The sequence below is a fragment of the Lytechinus pictus genome, chromosome 10 (genome assembly GCF_037042905.1).
Source record: "Lytechinus pictus isolate F3 Inbred chromosome 10, Lp3.0, whole genome shotgun sequence".
Taxonomy (NCBI): Eukaryota; Metazoa; Echinodermata; class Echinoidea; order Temnopleuroida; family Toxopneustidae; genus Lytechinus; species Lytechinus pictus.
In genome coordinates this window covers 32,299,126-32,317,946 of record NC_087254.1, presented here as the reverse complement: position 1 = coordinate 32,317,946, position 18,821 = coordinate 32,299,126, and the positions used below count along the sequence as shown (strand labels likewise).

Here is an 18,821-nt window from a genome sequence, read left to right as displayed (position 1 = left end):
GAGAAAATTGGCATCGTGGCTACTTACTTTCTTGTTCCTTTATATCTGTGATTGTTATTTTTATTTGGGTTGTCTCATCCAGCCAAATAATCATTGATCTGCCCCTTGAATCGGATGGTGCTGCTCATTGACTACAGGATTTTGGATATTACTTAGGGATTTAATGGTTGACACTTCGATATTGAAAGAAGAAATTAAGAGTGTGAAGGAGTGAGCCCCCAAATATTTTATATTTCACTTGAGGTATTTCGGTTCGAAATCAACTCCTATATACGAGCAAAAAGATATCTATGTCCCGAAGACTCGAACATGTACATGTACATGAGGACGCATCTCTGGGAGAGGGGAGCGGGTCTTTCCTGGGAGGGGGGGGGGGGCTTGTCATTTTTAGGGACATAGGGGACATGGGACATTGTCATGGGAACATAGATCATAGATCTATGTCCCCATGCATCTAATATTATTTATTTTTGTTGTTTTGTATGATGAGGTCAATATCGTCAAATATTCAAGTGAATTTTAATATAAATTATAATGCTGTAAATGCAAAGTAATAATTTAACAAAAGTATAATTTTCTTCGATTTTCCCCCAATCCTTTAGTGCACATCATCATCAAATAATAGCAATTATTATAGCCATGATCTATAATTTTACCCCGGGAATTTGACATGCACTGAGAGACTCTTAATTGTTGAAATAATGATACATACAGAAGTGGGATTTTTAGCGATATATCCCGAAGAACATAAAGAAAACTACTTTTGGGGTCACCATCTTCCTCGTCATAATTGTTGTCAGAGTCGTTGTGTTATAAAAGTTAACGCTCAAGATTGACCACGCCCTAATACCCCCTTACACGAAGGTTGGCTCCCCGGGGCTGGCTCCTGACCTCGAACATTTAATGCCATAAATTGCGAGTGTAATACCCTAATTTTTCTCGTATTATCATTTAACGCCGACCTCACATTGAAAATCTACATCAGAACCCATCCGAAAAGCCTTTTGAAAATCAACATAAACAAATCGATATCAAGGGGGTGCATGAAGGATGCAGATAAACGCTCGCTCAACGCTAACGATCTCCTATACAGGGAACAGGTGCGACGCGATGGGTGTCGACTCAACGTAACCAGTGAGTCCAGTCGAGCCCTAGCCCTACGTCTGTGCATAGAGGCGCTAGGCAGGCATAGCATGCAGTGATACCCAGTGGAACTCTTTTCCAGTATACTGGTTTTAGTCATCATCTTCATCCAGAACACTATAAATCGTACGTTCGACCCCTATGACCTACAGGGTACACCATTTTAATGCACTGGAGCTCGTTTTTCGGATTTCTTTCCTCTCGAGGCCGGCCGGAGGAACATCATGAAATGAATATACCGGTACGAGACGGGGGCCGCGGAGTAGACTTCAGCCGCTGCGCTTCCCAGCAACGGCAAGCGATTTGAGCTGCTCAAATCATCTTCGCTGCATCTGCAGTGTCATCATCAACATGCCTCATGATAAATTCAGCGGGTTATTAACTCTCCCGTTTCATTGCATCAAGACACAGGGAAGGAGGATCAGAATGGAACTGGGAAGCCATTGTCCCATTGAATCAAATTTTTGAGTGGGAGTGGACATCACAGACGTCAGACAATAACCAGATCACTCACCTACGACGTCACAATACCTTGTAAAGGAGATTATCATTAAGGATTAAACTCACCCCAGATCTAATTAAACTGGAAAGGAGGGTTTCCTGTCTTGTTTGTAGATGTCATTTACTGTCTGGAATTCACTCTACCCGGATCTAATACTGTCTTTACTAGTTCTATACTTAGTTTAATGTAGGGCCTTCCCTTGTTTGTGGGTACCTGCAAAAAATATTGAGTGAGTTGAGTTGAACATGCATTATTCAACACGTCTTTATCTACTGATCAACTGTTTCAATTGATAAAAACCAACCAGTGTTACTACATGCCTCTCTTGACCAGATAGAGAGAGAACCCTTATAGCGGTTCTGTTTTATAACTCTGCATTTTTTTGGGAGCTGATGTTCACCAGATTGGAAGCACCCACATCACATTTGACTCTTGATTTTTGTGGGAACAAAATAAAACTATATAACAAGTAAAGTGATTGATATCTGATGCAGTGAATTAAGTTTTGTGTGTTCTTTGTCATCCAAATGTGAAATTGCACTTATTTGGCAGAGTTTTATCAGGAAATAGTTGATCATCACATCCCAGGTGTAATGATTACCAGTTACCAAAATGGCTCATATATTTGGGAGTCTTCTTGCTAATGGATACCACGTTGTCATCCTTGGCTTGGATGAATCTGGTAAGACATCGGTGCTGTACAGACTCAAATTGGATGAATATGTGAACACTGTCCCAACGATCAGCTTCAACACAGAAAAGATCAAATGTAAGAAGGGCTCCGCCAAAGGATCAACGTTCAAGTTGTGGGATGCGGGTGGAGCGGAGAAGCTACGTCCTTTGTGGAAATCGTACGCAAGAGCTGCTGATGCGATTGTTTACGTCGTAGACAGCACGGACAAGGAACGGTTTGATGAAGCCAGGTGTGAACTCTTCAAGGTTGCACAACTTCAGGAGACAAAGGGTGTCCCGATATTGCTGATCGCAAACAAGCAGGACCTGAGGCAAGCAGTTGGTGCGGCAAACATCGAAGTGGCTTTGAGCATACCTGAGCTGAGGACACAGCAGCATACAGTGAATGTGCTTGCAGGGTGTGCGTTGACAGGAGAAGGGTTTGAAGAAGTCCTCGACACCTTGAAAGATATCATCGATAAGCATCGGAAACTGCTGAAGCAACAGAAGAAAGGGAGATAACCGATGCTGGAGAGAGGGGACTATATTATCCTTTGGGGTAACATTTTCATCACCATCTCTCTCATTCCTTTTGAACGCAGTATTTTGTTGCCCCCCACAAAGACCCACCTTTAAGTTTTATATAATTTGTAACCTCATTATGAACCATTATGTATTGCTGCCTTATCTATTTTATTCTAACACTTGAGTACAGTACAGTATGTTATATTGCAGCAGATGTTCAACGAAATGCATCATTTTAAAGTGGAGTGTGTGTGAAAAACACTCATGAATTATTGCATATTATGTAATTTTCTAATTTCTTTGTATACAAATCATCCTCCCCATAGGACTCCCCCTGGGAAGGGTGCCGGGGGGGGGGGGTAAGTGTAGGAATTTAGGAAACCTAAATTAAAGATAACCACGTTAGGGTAACTTCTTTGTTCCTGGAGTGGAGGAGTTATTAATACAAAAAAACATTTCTGTCATTTGAATTATTTCATTGAAATATAGGCCTTTTCTTTGTTCTTTTGACAGAATCTTTCATTAATTTGAATTAATTGTGACTCTTACTGATCTTTAACCAATCAATATTGCCTTGAAATATGTGATGTGCAGATGCAGTACATTGTATGCTCTAGAAGTACCTTGGTTTAAATACACCTTTGCCATTATTTATTAATTCAGTTGATTAAAAGTGTAAATTATGGTTATTGGATATATCTTGATTGTGTGTGTTCAGTAGAATTCCATTTTCTCTGAGTTTACAGTGCCTGTATTAGTGTATTGATCATAATATTAATCATTCCTAATTTCCTACAATCAGAGTGTGATCAAACATGCACTCATACATTGTAGGCTACATAGACTCCTTTGAGAGTGAATATTTGAATCAATTTCATTGGCCTTGTTTGAATTTCTACCCTTGACCAAGACTTATAATAAAATCATCATTTTTTAATGGTAACAACTAACAAATTATAATATTTATTTATCTAATCATGCTCCGCCATTTGGTAAATAATGTGTGAAATGCTTTAATTATCATTGCCTTTACCACTAAAAAAAACACAGTTCATTATCCTCATTTCCTGTTATAATTGTATTGATGTAATATGTATTTTTATCAGCAATCCATGCCCACTCTCCCAACAACAGTACCGAATCACAACATGAATTCATTCATACATGTGTAGTTGGAAAGAAAGAAAGTCTACTTCATTCACTTTATTCAAGCCATCTCGGACCTAACCCAGCTCCACCCAAAGTGATGCTTGGAGCCCCCATACTGAGCCATTCGGTGAAGATTGTGGGAGACCAGTCCATGCAGCTGTCTTAATTTCTCTATGTACATTAAATTTGACCTTGTGGTGCATTTCTGCTTGTACTGTATCTTAACATTTAGATGGCTTCAACCGTCTATCTCATACCAGCAGATTTCTTACAAAAGTGCACATCATTAAGAACAAAGTAATGAATTCCTATCGTTATCTAGAAGAAGGAAGTAAGCGTAGTTGTCTAAGCTGGATTATGCATTCTTGTACCGTTAGCCATCTTCAAGAGTACTCCATGCATTTCTGTATCGATCATTGAGATGAATGTATTATTCATGACTGAATATGAAATGAATGATGGGCAAAGAATGTGAATGTAAATGCATACAGTGTATATTGTACAACAGATTGCAATACCGTAATACATACATACATGTATAGTTGCATAAAGCTGAATGAAGACTTTCATTACCTTCCTTCAAGAATATTCTGATTAGTGATTTCTGATACCCCTCATTCCTTTTCTGTAGTGATCGATGAACAGAAATTCATTCATAAAATTGGGTCCTGGGTTAAAAAATAAGGGATATAAAAATTATGATATGATCTGTTATATACAGACAAGATACATGTAATGCTACATGTATTCAAATAGTTATCTAAGATTTAAATGACTATTGACGACTCTAGCCCCCCCCCCCATTTTATTATAGCAATAATATAGCCAAAGCTGGATGAAGCCCAATGTTGGAACCTTACATCCAATGTAAGACTCCATTCTCTTTTACATTTTAAGGCCAGGTAACACATTTTGATGAGATACATAGTTTTAAAAATTAAATTTGAATTATTTTTATTTGATGGAAGGTAGAAAAGAGTATGAATAGTAGAACTCCACAGAACACACATAGACTATAAGTATTATAGTAGGCTGATGGTAAAGAGCAATTTAAAAGCAAAATCAGAGGTATCACAATTTATTCCGAGACAAGGATGAACAGGCTTAATGAATGGACATTGTTTTGTGTAATGGAGGCTCGATTATCAATGCAGTGAAATGAGTGAATGCAGATACTATGGCACTCTACATGTAGCATTGTTCAAACTTTACTCAACCAAAACATTGAAATCACTTCTTCATTTCCAATATTACAGATAGATAAAAAAAAGTTGAATGAAGTCACTCTATTCAGTTGAAACGTTGAAAGAAACGCTCTGCTAATGATGCAAAGCCGCATGTGGGAATATCTGTTCAGATCATTATCCTGCCCATTTAACACTATACTGCTGATTAGAAATCCAATCATATTGGATATTGGTCACTGTGCATCAAAATCATTATAGTGACAGTTGCAATATAACAGTTTTTGCCTTTTAAATCTTGAATAGTGATCAGTGATCATATGCTTCTTTCTCATTTTTCAACTAAAACTGTTAAAAATGTGTACCACCTTGGTCCAACAGAAATTCCATGAAGCATCTTGTATAGGTGCTCCTGAAAAAAAGTGTACATATAGGTGCAAAAGGTTGAAATGTATTTGCCCAGATTTTAGAATTTCGGTTAAGTCCTATTTATGCTTAAAATTTTTAATAAAGTAAAAGGCAAGGTGGTATTAAGTATTTCAAGGCCTTTGATAGTCAACATGTTAAATTCATTGCTTGCTTGATTTAAATCTAGATACAACCATGTGTTTCCGCTAACCTGTGGATTACAGTGGGTGCATGGTTGCAATTATAGATCTCTAGATCATTAAGAGATACAATTTTGACGACATATTGACCCCCTAAACACAATAAATGTACTCTGTAGGATTATAAATTCTGCATTGAACATGTAACTTAAACTTAAAGTAAACAAAATAATATTCGCAGTCGGTATAGAGTATATAGTCCCGGAGTATAGTCTAGACTCTAGAATCTAGATAACACTTGTCAAAAGCTCTCTTCACTGGATCATAAATTGTTATGATAACAAGGGTTCAAGGTGGAAGATCCAAGTCTGATTCACTTGGCTTTGGGTGCGATATTGTCTGACCTGGTTGGCTTTAATATGAATGGTTAAGTTCTACAATGTGTAGCGCAGTTGAAGAATTGCCAGGTTATGTACCAAGTTGTCGGTACCTGTAGGTCCATAGTCTACTCACATTTTGTAGGCCTTTGTGTTTACATTTATTTCACATCCTGAGATTGAGATGTGTGTGTTCGCATTGCACAAACATATGCAGTTGACATCATGAACGTTTAAAAAAAAATTATCTACAACTGATAAGACAAATTCAAACACTTTTATGCAAATATTAATGTATTTTTGCAGAAGTGTGTGGTCTTTACTTAGGCCTACTTATTTCATGTACAGCACATGTAGAATCATAAATTTGACGGTTTATGATAAGGATAACAAATAATTATAATTATGTAATGATTTGATAACAAAGATGAACGAATTAGGGATTATGCACTACAATTAACAGAGAATGAAGAAGGGAGAGGTAGAGGGAATATTATTTCATATATTTTTGCTGATGTACATCAATTGATAAGAAAAATTGCTCCATTTGACAATCAATATTACTGTCATAAATTTTCCTGGAATTGAGATTGGAACCTGTAATAGTGTAAAATATATTTTCCAATGAGATTATCAAATATGGAATTGATGTTTGATTCCTGCATGAAACATGTACTCATATGGCCTGTTGGTACCAGTATAAATCTGTACTAACATTTCATATAAACATTAGGGAACAGAGAAGCAGAATGAAATGCCATACTCTGCCATAAATCACTCACAAGGATATCAGTGAAAACAGAGAGTATTGTTTGTTATTTTATTACATTGATAACAGACATGGCATCATAAATATCATATTGGCTTTCAAAAGCAGGCTTGTAATTTACAGTGAAGCAATTAATCATTTTTGGAGAATGCCCAGTTTGCATTCACAAAGGGTGTTTTGTTTATGTTATGAATGATATTGTTGAGAATAAGTTGCATTCTTTAGCAGCCCATAGATTTTGACCGTTAATGTTGTAGAGTACATTTTATTCACCAATCACCATCTGCCGTTTGTACATGTACATCTTCCTTGTTTTCAGCCTAAATATTGTACAAATAGAAAATGAATTGAGTTTCTTACATTTACATCAGGGAGGTGGAAGAAAATGTAAAAATACCACATCTGAATTTTGAAATCATTGTTGCTGTCAAGACAAGTTTCAAATGATCAGATTTTCCAGGTTTCTGACATGTGGTTTCTCATTGATTTGGTGCAATAAAAATATTGTTTCACTGCCTCATATATTGCCTATCTGCCATGTTCATTAAATTCTTGATTACATTCCTGTACAACTGCCCTCTTCTACAATATATTTTCTATTAGGCCCCACCCTCTCGCCTCCTTCCCCCATTCCTCCAGCTCTCCAGTCACTCTCTTTCTTTTGAGCTACAAAAAGTGAATGTAGCACAGAGCAACTGAAGTTTGGGCATTATTCAAGTAAGCTCTCAGTGCTTTTTCATTTGCTACACTAATCTCGCTCAGATGAATTAACCTGAAAGCTTTGTGTTTATTTTTAACTCTCAGAGAAAGCTTTTATTTTCTTTATCCACAACCATTCTACAAATGAATGGGTTTCTGCCAACACTATTTACCGACTTCCCTGGGCGATTTGATACCTTTATCCATTTGCAAATTAGGGACTGATGAAGGATATATCCTGAATGGAATACCCATGTACTATTTGTGCTGTGATGAATGAATCTCCAAATTGCATTTTCCTTTTCCTCTCTCTGTATGTTGCCTCAGAAAAGTTCTACTTTCCTATAGGCCTATGCAATGTAGGTCTTTGACAGTTGATATAGAGTTATTCAATTATTGATAGTTCAATTTTGCTAATATTTTTTGTATGTAGGCATATAGGCCCCTCTGATTGCATTCCATCATTATTCCCACTGTATTTCAAGCATGGGTTTGAAATTGGCATCATTGACATTCAATATTCTAATCAAATTATATTCTATTTATATCAAAATCTACTTGATAAACATATTATATTGTACATGTAATGATCTTTGGGCTTCATGAATATACAAAGTGTGAGAAATTGATCAAATCATCATTAGTTGTGTTTTTTTTTCCTATTCTAGGTAACCATGGGTAACAATAATGGGTAATATTGGACATCACAACCTAATTTATTTAGTACTGGGTATAAAATTGTAGAAGAAAGTAATGTACATGTACCTCCTTCTTCGTAAAGTACAAAATGAAAATCAATCCTCTAAGTCCTATATTCGCTCAATTGGTGTGTTGATAAAATTGAATTGTATCACACTATTGCATTACACCATCATGCTGGCTTTGAATGGGGTTGTTATCTGTTGATTCATTTTTCTTATAAAGCAATAGATTGAGGGTACCATGGCAATGTATGTGTACCTCGTCAGTGTGTATCGATCTATAGACATCCAGAGGCACAAATTACATGCAAAAATCAATATATTGGTAGCTGCATGGCTGGCTTTAATAATATGATTTCAAAATTAGGCAACTTGCCGTTAGACCACAGTACTAGTACATACATGTCTACAATCTTTAGCTTGACATTGGGGAGAAAGTGAGAAACACCTTGCTAGGGGGAATGATATTCACTGTGATCATTCAATAAATTAACATGAAAATTGACATAACATGAAATTTTACCAGTTGATTTTGATGAAATCACTGATGTACCTTGTAATTGAATGTGTAGGTTTTATATTTTCATTTCTCGTGATCAAACGATATTTGGATAATGTCTACATTCTGCATTGCACTCTCTTTTGGAAGATATACAACGATTTATATAGGTACCTTGTAATATTGAAAGGAATTATAGTGTGTATGTACCCACCTACATTAATATGACCTTCAAAGGTGCTGGGAATTGATCAAGTGGAAAATTATTGCAGAGCATAATCATGGTTCTTCAATAGTATAATCATAGCAGTCATAGTATAGAGAAATGGTTTGATATTGTTGCTAGGCAACATCTATTGCTTTCTATGATGAATGCAATGTTGAAAGGCCAATCAAATTCTAACATTCTTGTAAATCGCTGGATACTGGTTGTACATTGATTGCTAAATGCAATGCTGTATACATGTAAGTTGCATATAGCCTATATGCTAGCTAAGAGAATATATAATGCCATTTTAAAGAGAATAATAGGATGCTCTTACACAGAGATCAATGGTTATATTTTTAAGAGGGGCGTCTTTAAAGCTAAGAAGTTTTGCTGCTGTGTCCCAATAAGCACACATTTGTGGTGGGTATACTATAGAAAAAATGCAGAATGAATATCCAGGGATGCCTAGTTGACAAATAGAGATCCTTTGTTTCGTTGTACGCATAGACCTTCATGCTGTTAAATGTCACATGAGCATGCATGAATATACATGTGTCAAACTGCTTTCTTTGCCTTTAATTGAATTTCAAAGTTGAACATATGGTGAAAACTGTATGGTAAATTTCAGTTATGCAGGCAGTCTGTATACCTTGAAAGCCATGTTGTTGGTATTTTTTTTACTTGTCACTGGTGTCAGTTTTGTTTCATATATACAACATGCTACATCCATAGTAGTCATTCTGTCTATGTGTTCAAATGACAATTTCAAACTTAAAGTTGATGTTGATCCTTTTTCCGCTGTGTGTTCTTTGGTACTGCCACCCTTAAAGGTAGCATGGGTCTAATAATATGTGTGTGTGTTTTTTTACTTTCCAGTACTTTGTGTACATGTATTTCCCTGCCATTCTGTGTAGTTGCTAACATTTTCCTCAATCTAAAGTATCTTCTTTTTTGCATTTATATACCGAAGGGCTTTTGAAAATACCTACAGTACAAGTATTTGACAAAATTGATTATGATTACTCCATGTAGTTCCAGGTATTAAAAGAGCACAAGCACCACCATTTAATCTATTGAAATCACAATGTTAGCAAGCTTGCAATACTGTAGGCACACATACAACTTCGAGATAGAGTAGGTTCCTTGTTTCCATGGAAACAATACTGATGACTTCATGAAAAACATGAAGTGTTCTATTCTGTGACAGTCTGTGCTTGTGCATCTGTTTTAAGATGTGCAAATGCATTTATGCAGATGTATAAAATGAAAATTTAATTTTCCCTGCTGTCTGACTGACATTTCTGATATCATATATGACATGAAATATTTTTTTACTGTAGTACTATTTATTAGATAATAATGATTACTGAAATTATATTCATCTAATGTTAATGTATCATCAAATGTATTTAATTAATGTACAGTGTACTAACACATTTTGATTTAAATCTCACCCACATCATGTGTGTTTAAAAAACCACAAACTGTATTTTGTAAGTTTGTGCATGATAACTGGATGATTCTGCAGTACTGCAAACTTACATGCACTTAGCGAGTTCGCAGTGGCGTCTGCTGCTAAAAAAAAACAGTATTTATTGTGAGATAGGAATCAAAAGAATTGTGACTGAAATGCGTTGTAAACTAAAAATTAAACAGTATAAATGCATGTTTGATTTTTTTTCAGATATAGAGATACAGTGTATCCAATTTTCTGACAAACAGATGGATTTTCTATCACATATAATGAATGATTTTAATGTTCCTGATAAATAATTATTTCTTTTTTTGTAATTTTGGCTTCCTTGAAAATATTTTGTAAGGCTTAATTCATTTGACATAACAATTGATAAATAATTAATATTATAACAAATATCACACAGTATCTACATTTGTAACCTGTACAATATACTGCCTTGATTATATAAAATAAATGCAGAATGTAAAGAAGATCTAGAGTCGATAACCATTAATGATTTAAGAATAATATGATTTTGCATTTATGGAGATAAAACAGAGAGATACACAAAATCAAACAATGACGGAAAATGAAAACTGTGATGAAATTAACGGATGGCATTACATTAATTAGCAGTCTTTTTATAGCTTCACCTACCCTCACTTCACGGCTGTTAGATCAAGGAATTATTAGTACGATGGTAAATGTAATGTACATAGCACGACATTGTTGTAGATTTACTAATTACAAAAACAGCAGAGTCGGTTACATAACACTGTTTGCTGATCGATTTTAAGAAACTGCACTGTAAAAGGAACCGGTAATTAAGAGACTTTATTAATCCCTTTTGTAATGTGATATGATTGGAAGATATCATTGATGGACACTTGCTTGAACTTTAAGGCTTGCCAAATTTTCAATGAAAATTTGAACAAACAGAAGTCACCTCCTTGGCACATTTGTTGTTACCATGGCTTTTGATTATATCTTCACAAAGCCTTGATTAATTAAAATGGTCAGATGTATTTCTCTTAAAAAAAACAACCTTTTAAGAATGAATCATTATGTCAATGCTTAAACTTGTCTTTTACCTTGTTTTTGCTTTCATTTAATGACATGATGTATTTTTGTCACTTTATCAACTGAGTTAATTTCAGGATAATTGTATTTGTGTCTGAGCTCCTCCAGCTTGGAATACCTTGAACTTCAATAGACATCTACATGTAAATCAAAGTAAACCTTGCTGAAGTCAATTCAACAATGACTTATAACAGTGTAGAATGAATTGTACAGTGAATGTAAGCTTATGTATCATTGGCAAAAAGCAATGTCAGCAAATGAAATGAAATTTACAATGTAAATTGAATGCATATTATGCAAAATTCTGATTTGTGTGAGAGTTCAAGTCCTGAAAGCATTATTCAATGAACATGGATTTTATGCTAGCTAAAGCATTTTTATTTTTAGGAGAGGGGAGGTTATAATTGTCTGATCCCATTTCCACCATCAAAGACCCCCCCCCCCCCGTTTTGTAACCCAACGACTGAGTACGATGTATTTGAAATAATTTCTTGATCCGATTAGATCATGTTCAAGAATATTCACTATCAATCCTTGAATGGTTTTGTTTCAGTTGTTTTAATGAAATTTACATGTTCAACTTTTTGTTAAAAACTTTCCCATTCTGGCCTTCAATTACGCATTGATGGACTATGATTTTTGATTCATGATCCAAGTCTGTATCTGTACTCTTTCTGTATTCAATTGTACTATTTTATTATGAGTATCCTACCTGTATCGGTTGTGGTTGTGTCTATGCTAATTTTTGTTATGTGCCTTATTATGTTGATGTAAATATGTGAAGTATACATGCCCTAATATGTTATGAATATAAAAGTTATATCAAAGTCAATTAAACAAAATTTAAACCATCCAACATAGTGTAATGATATTGTGTTTTATATTCAATGATGAAATTGTGTGGGTTTTTTTAATCAGTAGAGTTTGAAAAGCTTCTGATTGAATCATTGAATGGTTTTGGTTAGTTCTTGTTAAGGATAGAATGAAACTGATGAACTATAGTTGCTGCAATATAGTAATTTTGTGTTTGAATTTTAATGGCCATGAGTTGATGACATTGGTGATGTGATTATGATTATGATTTTTGTTTATATCTAAAATCAATTAAATTGAAGAAATTATCCATCATTAATACTATTGTCATTGTTACCATCACCATCATTACTATTGCTATAGCATCATCATCATCATGCTGATGATTATAGATGATAGCAATAATTACCATGATGAAGAAATTCGCAATGGTGACTGACGATTTGTGGCGGTGATGGTGAAGGTGATGGCAAAATGACATTATGAAAATTATGACAATATGACTATGATGTAAATGGTGACAATGGTGACTATGATAAAGATGATATCAATGATTACTGGTGAAGATGATGACAATTGTGACTTTGATAAAGATGATATCAATGATTACTGGTGAAGATGATGACAATGGTGACTTTGATAAAGATGATATCAATGATTACTGGTGAAGATGATGGCAATGATAAAGATGATATCAATGATTACTGGTGAAGATGATGACAATGGTGACAATGATAAAGATGATATCAATGATTACTGGTGAAGATGATGACAATGGTGACTTTGATAAAGATGATATCAATGATTACTGGTGGAGATGATGACAATGGTGACAATGATGTGGAAGAGGTTCATCGTGGTGAAGGATTGAGTAGAAGAAATTAACCAGTTGTCTCACGATGTAGCAAACGTAGTGCGAAAGCGACGTTTCGTCTGCAAGCTGCTAGACTTCGTCAGGCAATGAGCAAATACGCTGCTGCGCACGGGTTATATAGCGTCGGGAGCTATTGTCTGGCTCCACTCGGGCGTGAGCCGCGCTGTGATTGGCCGAAGCCGCTGGCCAATCAGGGTCCGTGCTGGTGCTTGGTGCCCGCTGGAGCGTGCACCGTGAGCTGTGATTGGCCGATGCGGCCGGCCAATCAGCATCTGCGCTGGTGTCAGGCACCTGCTGGTGCGGGCACCGTGCGCTCTGAACGGTGGATGCAGTATGCCGTCGGATGGCCGGTAACCATGCATCAGGGATCTCAATGCCGCTGTCCCTATTGATATTGCTCGGGTGCAAACGGATCTGAATCGCTTCCTTAACGCGCCGCGTATACCAATGCTTATCATAAGCAACGCAGCTGACCTCATCCCAGTTAGGTGGATGATCGGAGTCCCAAGCATGTTCTGCAACAGCAGAGCTATCAGTGCGCCTAAGCCGAACATCACGGCGATGTTCCTTCATGCGTTCCCCCACAGGTCTACCAGTCTCACCGATGTAGACTTTGTCGCAAGTCGAGCATGGGATCTTATAAACAACCCCATCGCGTCTGTCGGGGATCGGGCGGTCTTTCGGACGGACCAGCTGGCTGCGGATGCTGTCGGACTTGAATATAACTCGGATGCCATGCTTCTCCAAGCGCCGGCGGAGAAGATGCGCGATACCATCAACAAATGGGATTACTATAGCGGATTTAAATTGCGCAGGCTGTTCGGACGGAGCGCTCTTCTTCTTAGCAACGCGGTTAACAAAGGAGCGCGGGTAACCGTTAGAAATAAGAGCCGAGATGATGTGTTGCTTCTCTGTAGCTGTGCAATGGGGCTTAGTAACGATGCGTGAAGCTCTGTCATAAAGACACTTCACTACACCGCGCTTAACGGACTTCGGGTGATGCGAATCATAAGCAATGTACTGATCGGTGTGCGTGGGCTTCCTGTATACGGTGGTGTACAATCGGCCGCTGGTGTCACGGTGCACCATAGTGTCTAGAAAGGCAATGCGCTCGTTGCACTCCATCTCCATGGTGAAACGGATGGATGGCTGCTGCGAATTCATGTGGCTCAAAAGGTCATCGGCGGCGGATCTATGCGTGATAATAAACGTGTCATCTACGTATCGCTTCCAAACTCTAGGGGCGCAGTCGGGCGGGCAAATACTCAGTGCGCGTTCCTCAAAAGCTTCCATGAACAAGTTAGCGATTACTGCGGAAACAGGGCTGCCCATGGCTGCTCCTTCTTGCTGTTCGTAGAAATTGCCGGCAAACATAAAATACGTAGATTGTAAAACAAAACTCAAAAGCTCAGTTACCTGGGCCGGAGATAACTGTGTGCGCTCGGGTAGACTCTCATCGCGTTCGAGTCTGCTAAGTGCGACCTTGCATGCGGCGTCGATGGGTACATTGGTAAACAATGACACCACATCAAATGAAACCATGACCTCGTGTTCCTGTATGGTTTCGCTGCGCAGGAAATCAACAAACGATGCAGAGTTATGGACAGCATGTCCATTGGACCCGACTAAGGGAGCAAGAATATCAAGAATGGTGACAATGATAAAGATGATATCAATGATTACTGGTGGAGATCATGACAATGGTGACAATGATAAAGATGATATCAATGATTACTGGTGGAGATCATGACAATGGTGACAATGATAAAGATGATATCAATGATTACTGGTGGAGATGATGACAATGGTGACAATGATAAAGATTATATCAATGATTACTGGTGGAGATCATGACAATGGTGACTTTGATAAAGATGATATCAATGATAACTAGTGAAGATGATGACAATGGTGACTATGATGGAGATATGGCAATAGAGACTGTGTATGATGAAGATGATGACTATGATAAAGATGATGGCAATAATAATTCTGAGAATGACAAAAGTGACTGATGAAGATGGTGAATATTACGGTAATGATGAATATGGTGATAATAATGGCGATGGTAACAATCACTCTAATGAAGATGGTGGTAGTGGTGATGTAGCAATGGTTATGAAGATGGCAAATTTGCCCCAGAAAGTATAGGCCCTATAAAAACGAAGATTTTATAATTTATTTGTAATTTATAGTAAGAATAAGAAACAGATTTAGTTTTCCAAACAAAAGATAAAGAGAGATATTTCTCTCAAATCAAATGCTGGTAACTCCTTGCTCAAAGGACATCCAAGAAAAATGGTTTACTGAAAACCCAATCTTTACAATAACTTCAGTATGACGCACCCCCCCCCCCCTTCCCTCCAGGTTATGGATCGAGAATTTGGCAAAGGGGGGGGGGGTAATGGTAGGACATTATGGCCGTCATATGTTCATGGGCGGAAATCCCAGGGGGGACGTGTCCCCCCTACTCAAAATAGTAGGGGGGGACACAATATCAAATGTCCTCCCTAATATTTTTGGTCTTTTATGATGGTAATAAATACATCATTCAAAATCGAAATAAAACATGTATTTTAGGACGAGATGACCTTACTTTTGGGATGATAACCCTTTTTTTTGGCTTGTCAAATTTATTTTCGTCGAAATGACCTTAAATTTGTGGTGATAACCTTTTTTTTTTTGGCTTGTCAAATTTTTCTCAGCCCCTTGTCCCCCCCCCCCCCTACCTTTTGGGAGAGATTTCCGCCCCTGCATACGTTACATTTATTCCTTTCTTTCTAAAGAGGAGTGCCCGGGGTTCTGACTACCTCTGGATAAAAGATAATTAGACATAATCGGGGGGGGGGGGGGTATAGAGTTCATGGTGAACAGCAAACCCTATTTAAACACCGCAATTGCAATTTCGACATGAATAAACTCATGCCAAAGGCTGAAAACGGACTCTCATTATCATCACCTCCGGCGGAGCATATGGTTTTAATGAGAAATAAATTGAGCATGGGTTTTCTAATCACACTGGCCTATTTTACAGAAATTATAGAGGTTGGTATTTTTCCCTTCCTGTTGTATTGCTGGGTAGATCATTATAATCCGGTATGTATGGCCCAAAGATAAAAAAAAACAATTTTAAAGGACAAAGTAATATTAGGCCAAAGCAAAAGAAAATGGGACTGCAATGCATGAGCAGTACTTAATATAGCTCTTTTTTTTGATAAAAATTTAAAAAAGGAAGATCGTATTGGGAAAATAGAAAGGTCAAGTATAAAATATCAATGGACTTCCGTAGTGAAATAATTTCTCTTGATATTATTAATTTTTTATTCTTTCGAAAAAAAAGAAAGAAAGAAACCCTGTCAAAAGAGGGAGACAGAACAATAACGAATTACTCGATCCTCATTGTATTGTATTTGGGCAGCTGTTCTGGATTGGAACATGAGGGAAATTAATTGACATTGATCGATGGGACAAATACGTAGGACGTTCGCTTCACTGAAGATGAATTGTCTTTTCTTGAAGAACGATATCCTCTCTCGGTCGTTATATAGCATTAATTTATGTACCATTATTTCTCATAATTTGGGATTTTGGATACGTATATGCTTACCACAGTTAACAATAAATTTCTAATGAGATTATACTATAGACGCTTTGCTCGCCGCAGAAATAATATATTTTTTTTAAGCAAGAATGTTTGGTTAAAAAGGAGAACAGGATAATTTACATTAACCCATATCTGGGCCTACATCAATTCGTTTTACAGAACAGGAAATTCACTGGTTTTGATCTACCGCCGTATAATCACAATTATCCCCCATATTAGGCATTGCGTCATCTGATTTGAATCCAATATATCCAGATAAATGGAGGAAAATATACAAACAGTATAAATATATAAACAGTATATTAGCTTATTTGTCTATAACACAGATGTATAATGTCATTTCCTCGCTATGGCAAAATGAATTAAGGTGCTGATACAAAACGAAATTAATGTTTCATGACAAATTATAGTTATATAAAAAAAAGATGGATCGAAATGTAACTCCAAGAAGTCTTTCAACACAGATTTTGAATGCTTTTGGTCATGACAAGCATAGGCGGCGGAAGCGGGGGGACCCCTAAATTTGAGGTGGGGGGGGGGGACGATCCCCCTAAATTTTTCGTTGACCTTTTTTTTTTTTTTTTTTGCTTGTCAAAATTTTTTGTCGGTCCCCCCTAAAATATTGGTTGATATATGACCTTTTTTTTTGCATGTCAAAATTTTTTGGTGGTCCCCTCTAAATTGTTTGGCTTCTGCCGCCAATGCAATGATGACAAGTATTAAAATGTCTCGGATATTAGCCTAGGGGAGGGGGTAACTTAATTCAACTGCAGAGAGAGAGAGAGAGAATTAAGAACAAATTGCGTGAACAAATGTATGCTATTTAAAAATGTTTGATAGCAGAAGAATCAATGAATAATTGAATGTGACTGTTCAAGGACGCGAACAGTTTTAATCATGATTTTTTTTTAAGGCATACGATTTTTTTAAGAAACTCGAATGCAATTAAGGGAACGAATCAACCGAGTTTGTCATGGAGCGTTGTTGCATTTTCTAAAATGAAATTAAAGGACTCCTGCACACCGCTCTTGATATATTTTGTAAAAATTTTATGTAAAAAATATATGAATTCAAATTTTCATGGGGCTGCCCTCTATCCTCTCCCCGCTGTGTACTTCCATCGGGTGTGGGGGGGGGGGGGGGGGGGTACTCGTGTATATCGCATACGGGGATGTGCCGCTCCAGTGGGTCGTTTCGCAAAAAAAAAAACCCTCTGACATGGGTCTTGCTATTGTAAGATATCCTTAGCAATGGGTCCTATTTTTCAACTGAATAAACCTTATAGACATGGGTCCGTTTCTGAAAAAAATGCCCCAAATACTTGTATCTATAAGAATCCCCAGGAAAAGACCCTTAGAGAGTACGAGTAGCCGGAAACCCGGGACGTGTAGATTCTACCTGTAGTCTTTCCACATCTTAGTACGATAGCAATGGGCACCGGGGTACTTTTTCTATGCCTATTTGGCACACTCGGCCGACCGTATACTGTATCGTACATAATTTTTATGCATGTTTTTTACAATGTGGCACATTGCATAGGCGGATCCAGGGGGGAGGGGCCCGGCCTTCCCCCTATTGGTTGAGCAAAAAAAAAAGAGGGAAAGAAAAAAAGAATGGGAAAAAGAGGATAAAAAAAGGCCGGATCAACATAAGAGGAGGAAGACGAGTGAATAAAATAAAATGAGGGGAAGACTTAAAATCATTTTTAGAAAAACATATCATGTCACTATATAAAATTTTCGCTTGCGCTTCGCGCTCACATTGCCTTTTAGGTGCTAACACATCTTGCTCAATATGGAGCTTAAATATCAAATTTTGAAGTCAATATACAAAACATATTTCAGGTCGGAAATCGAACTTAATTTTGTTTGATTTACAAATCTTAGAAAGTGCTCTGTAAAATTTACGCTATTTTATTCATGAGTCCACTGTTTGAAGAGTGGACTCATGATTAAAAACAGTGGACTCATGAATAAAATAGCGTATCTAACCATGGTAACAGGCGTCAATTTGGCGCA

At 37.1% G+C, this 18,821-nt stretch overlaps 2 protein-coding genes across 2 annotated transcripts; one reads left to right on the top strand and one right to left on the bottom strand.

The window, feature by feature from the left end:
- The first annotated feature begins 892 nt into the window (after positions 1-892).
- Positions 893-12,368, top strand: LOC129269493 (ADP-ribosylation factor-like protein 4C). The gene has a single exon (XM_064105850.1). It carries the CDS (start codon positions 2,258-2,260, stop codon positions 2,837-2,839), a length of 582 nt encoding a protein of 193 aa, XP_063961920.1. The 5' UTR covers positions 893-2,257; the 3' UTR covers positions 2,840-12,368.
- Positions 12,369-13,268: 900 nt separating this feature from the next.
- On the bottom strand, positions 13,269-14,741 carry LOC135155824 (uncharacterized). Its single transcript, XM_064106095.1, has one exon. It carries the CDS (start codon positions 14,739-14,741, stop codon positions 13,269-13,271), a length of 1,473 nt encoding a protein of 490 aa, XP_063962165.1.
- Between the last annotated feature and the right edge of the window lie 4,080 nt (positions 14,742-18,821).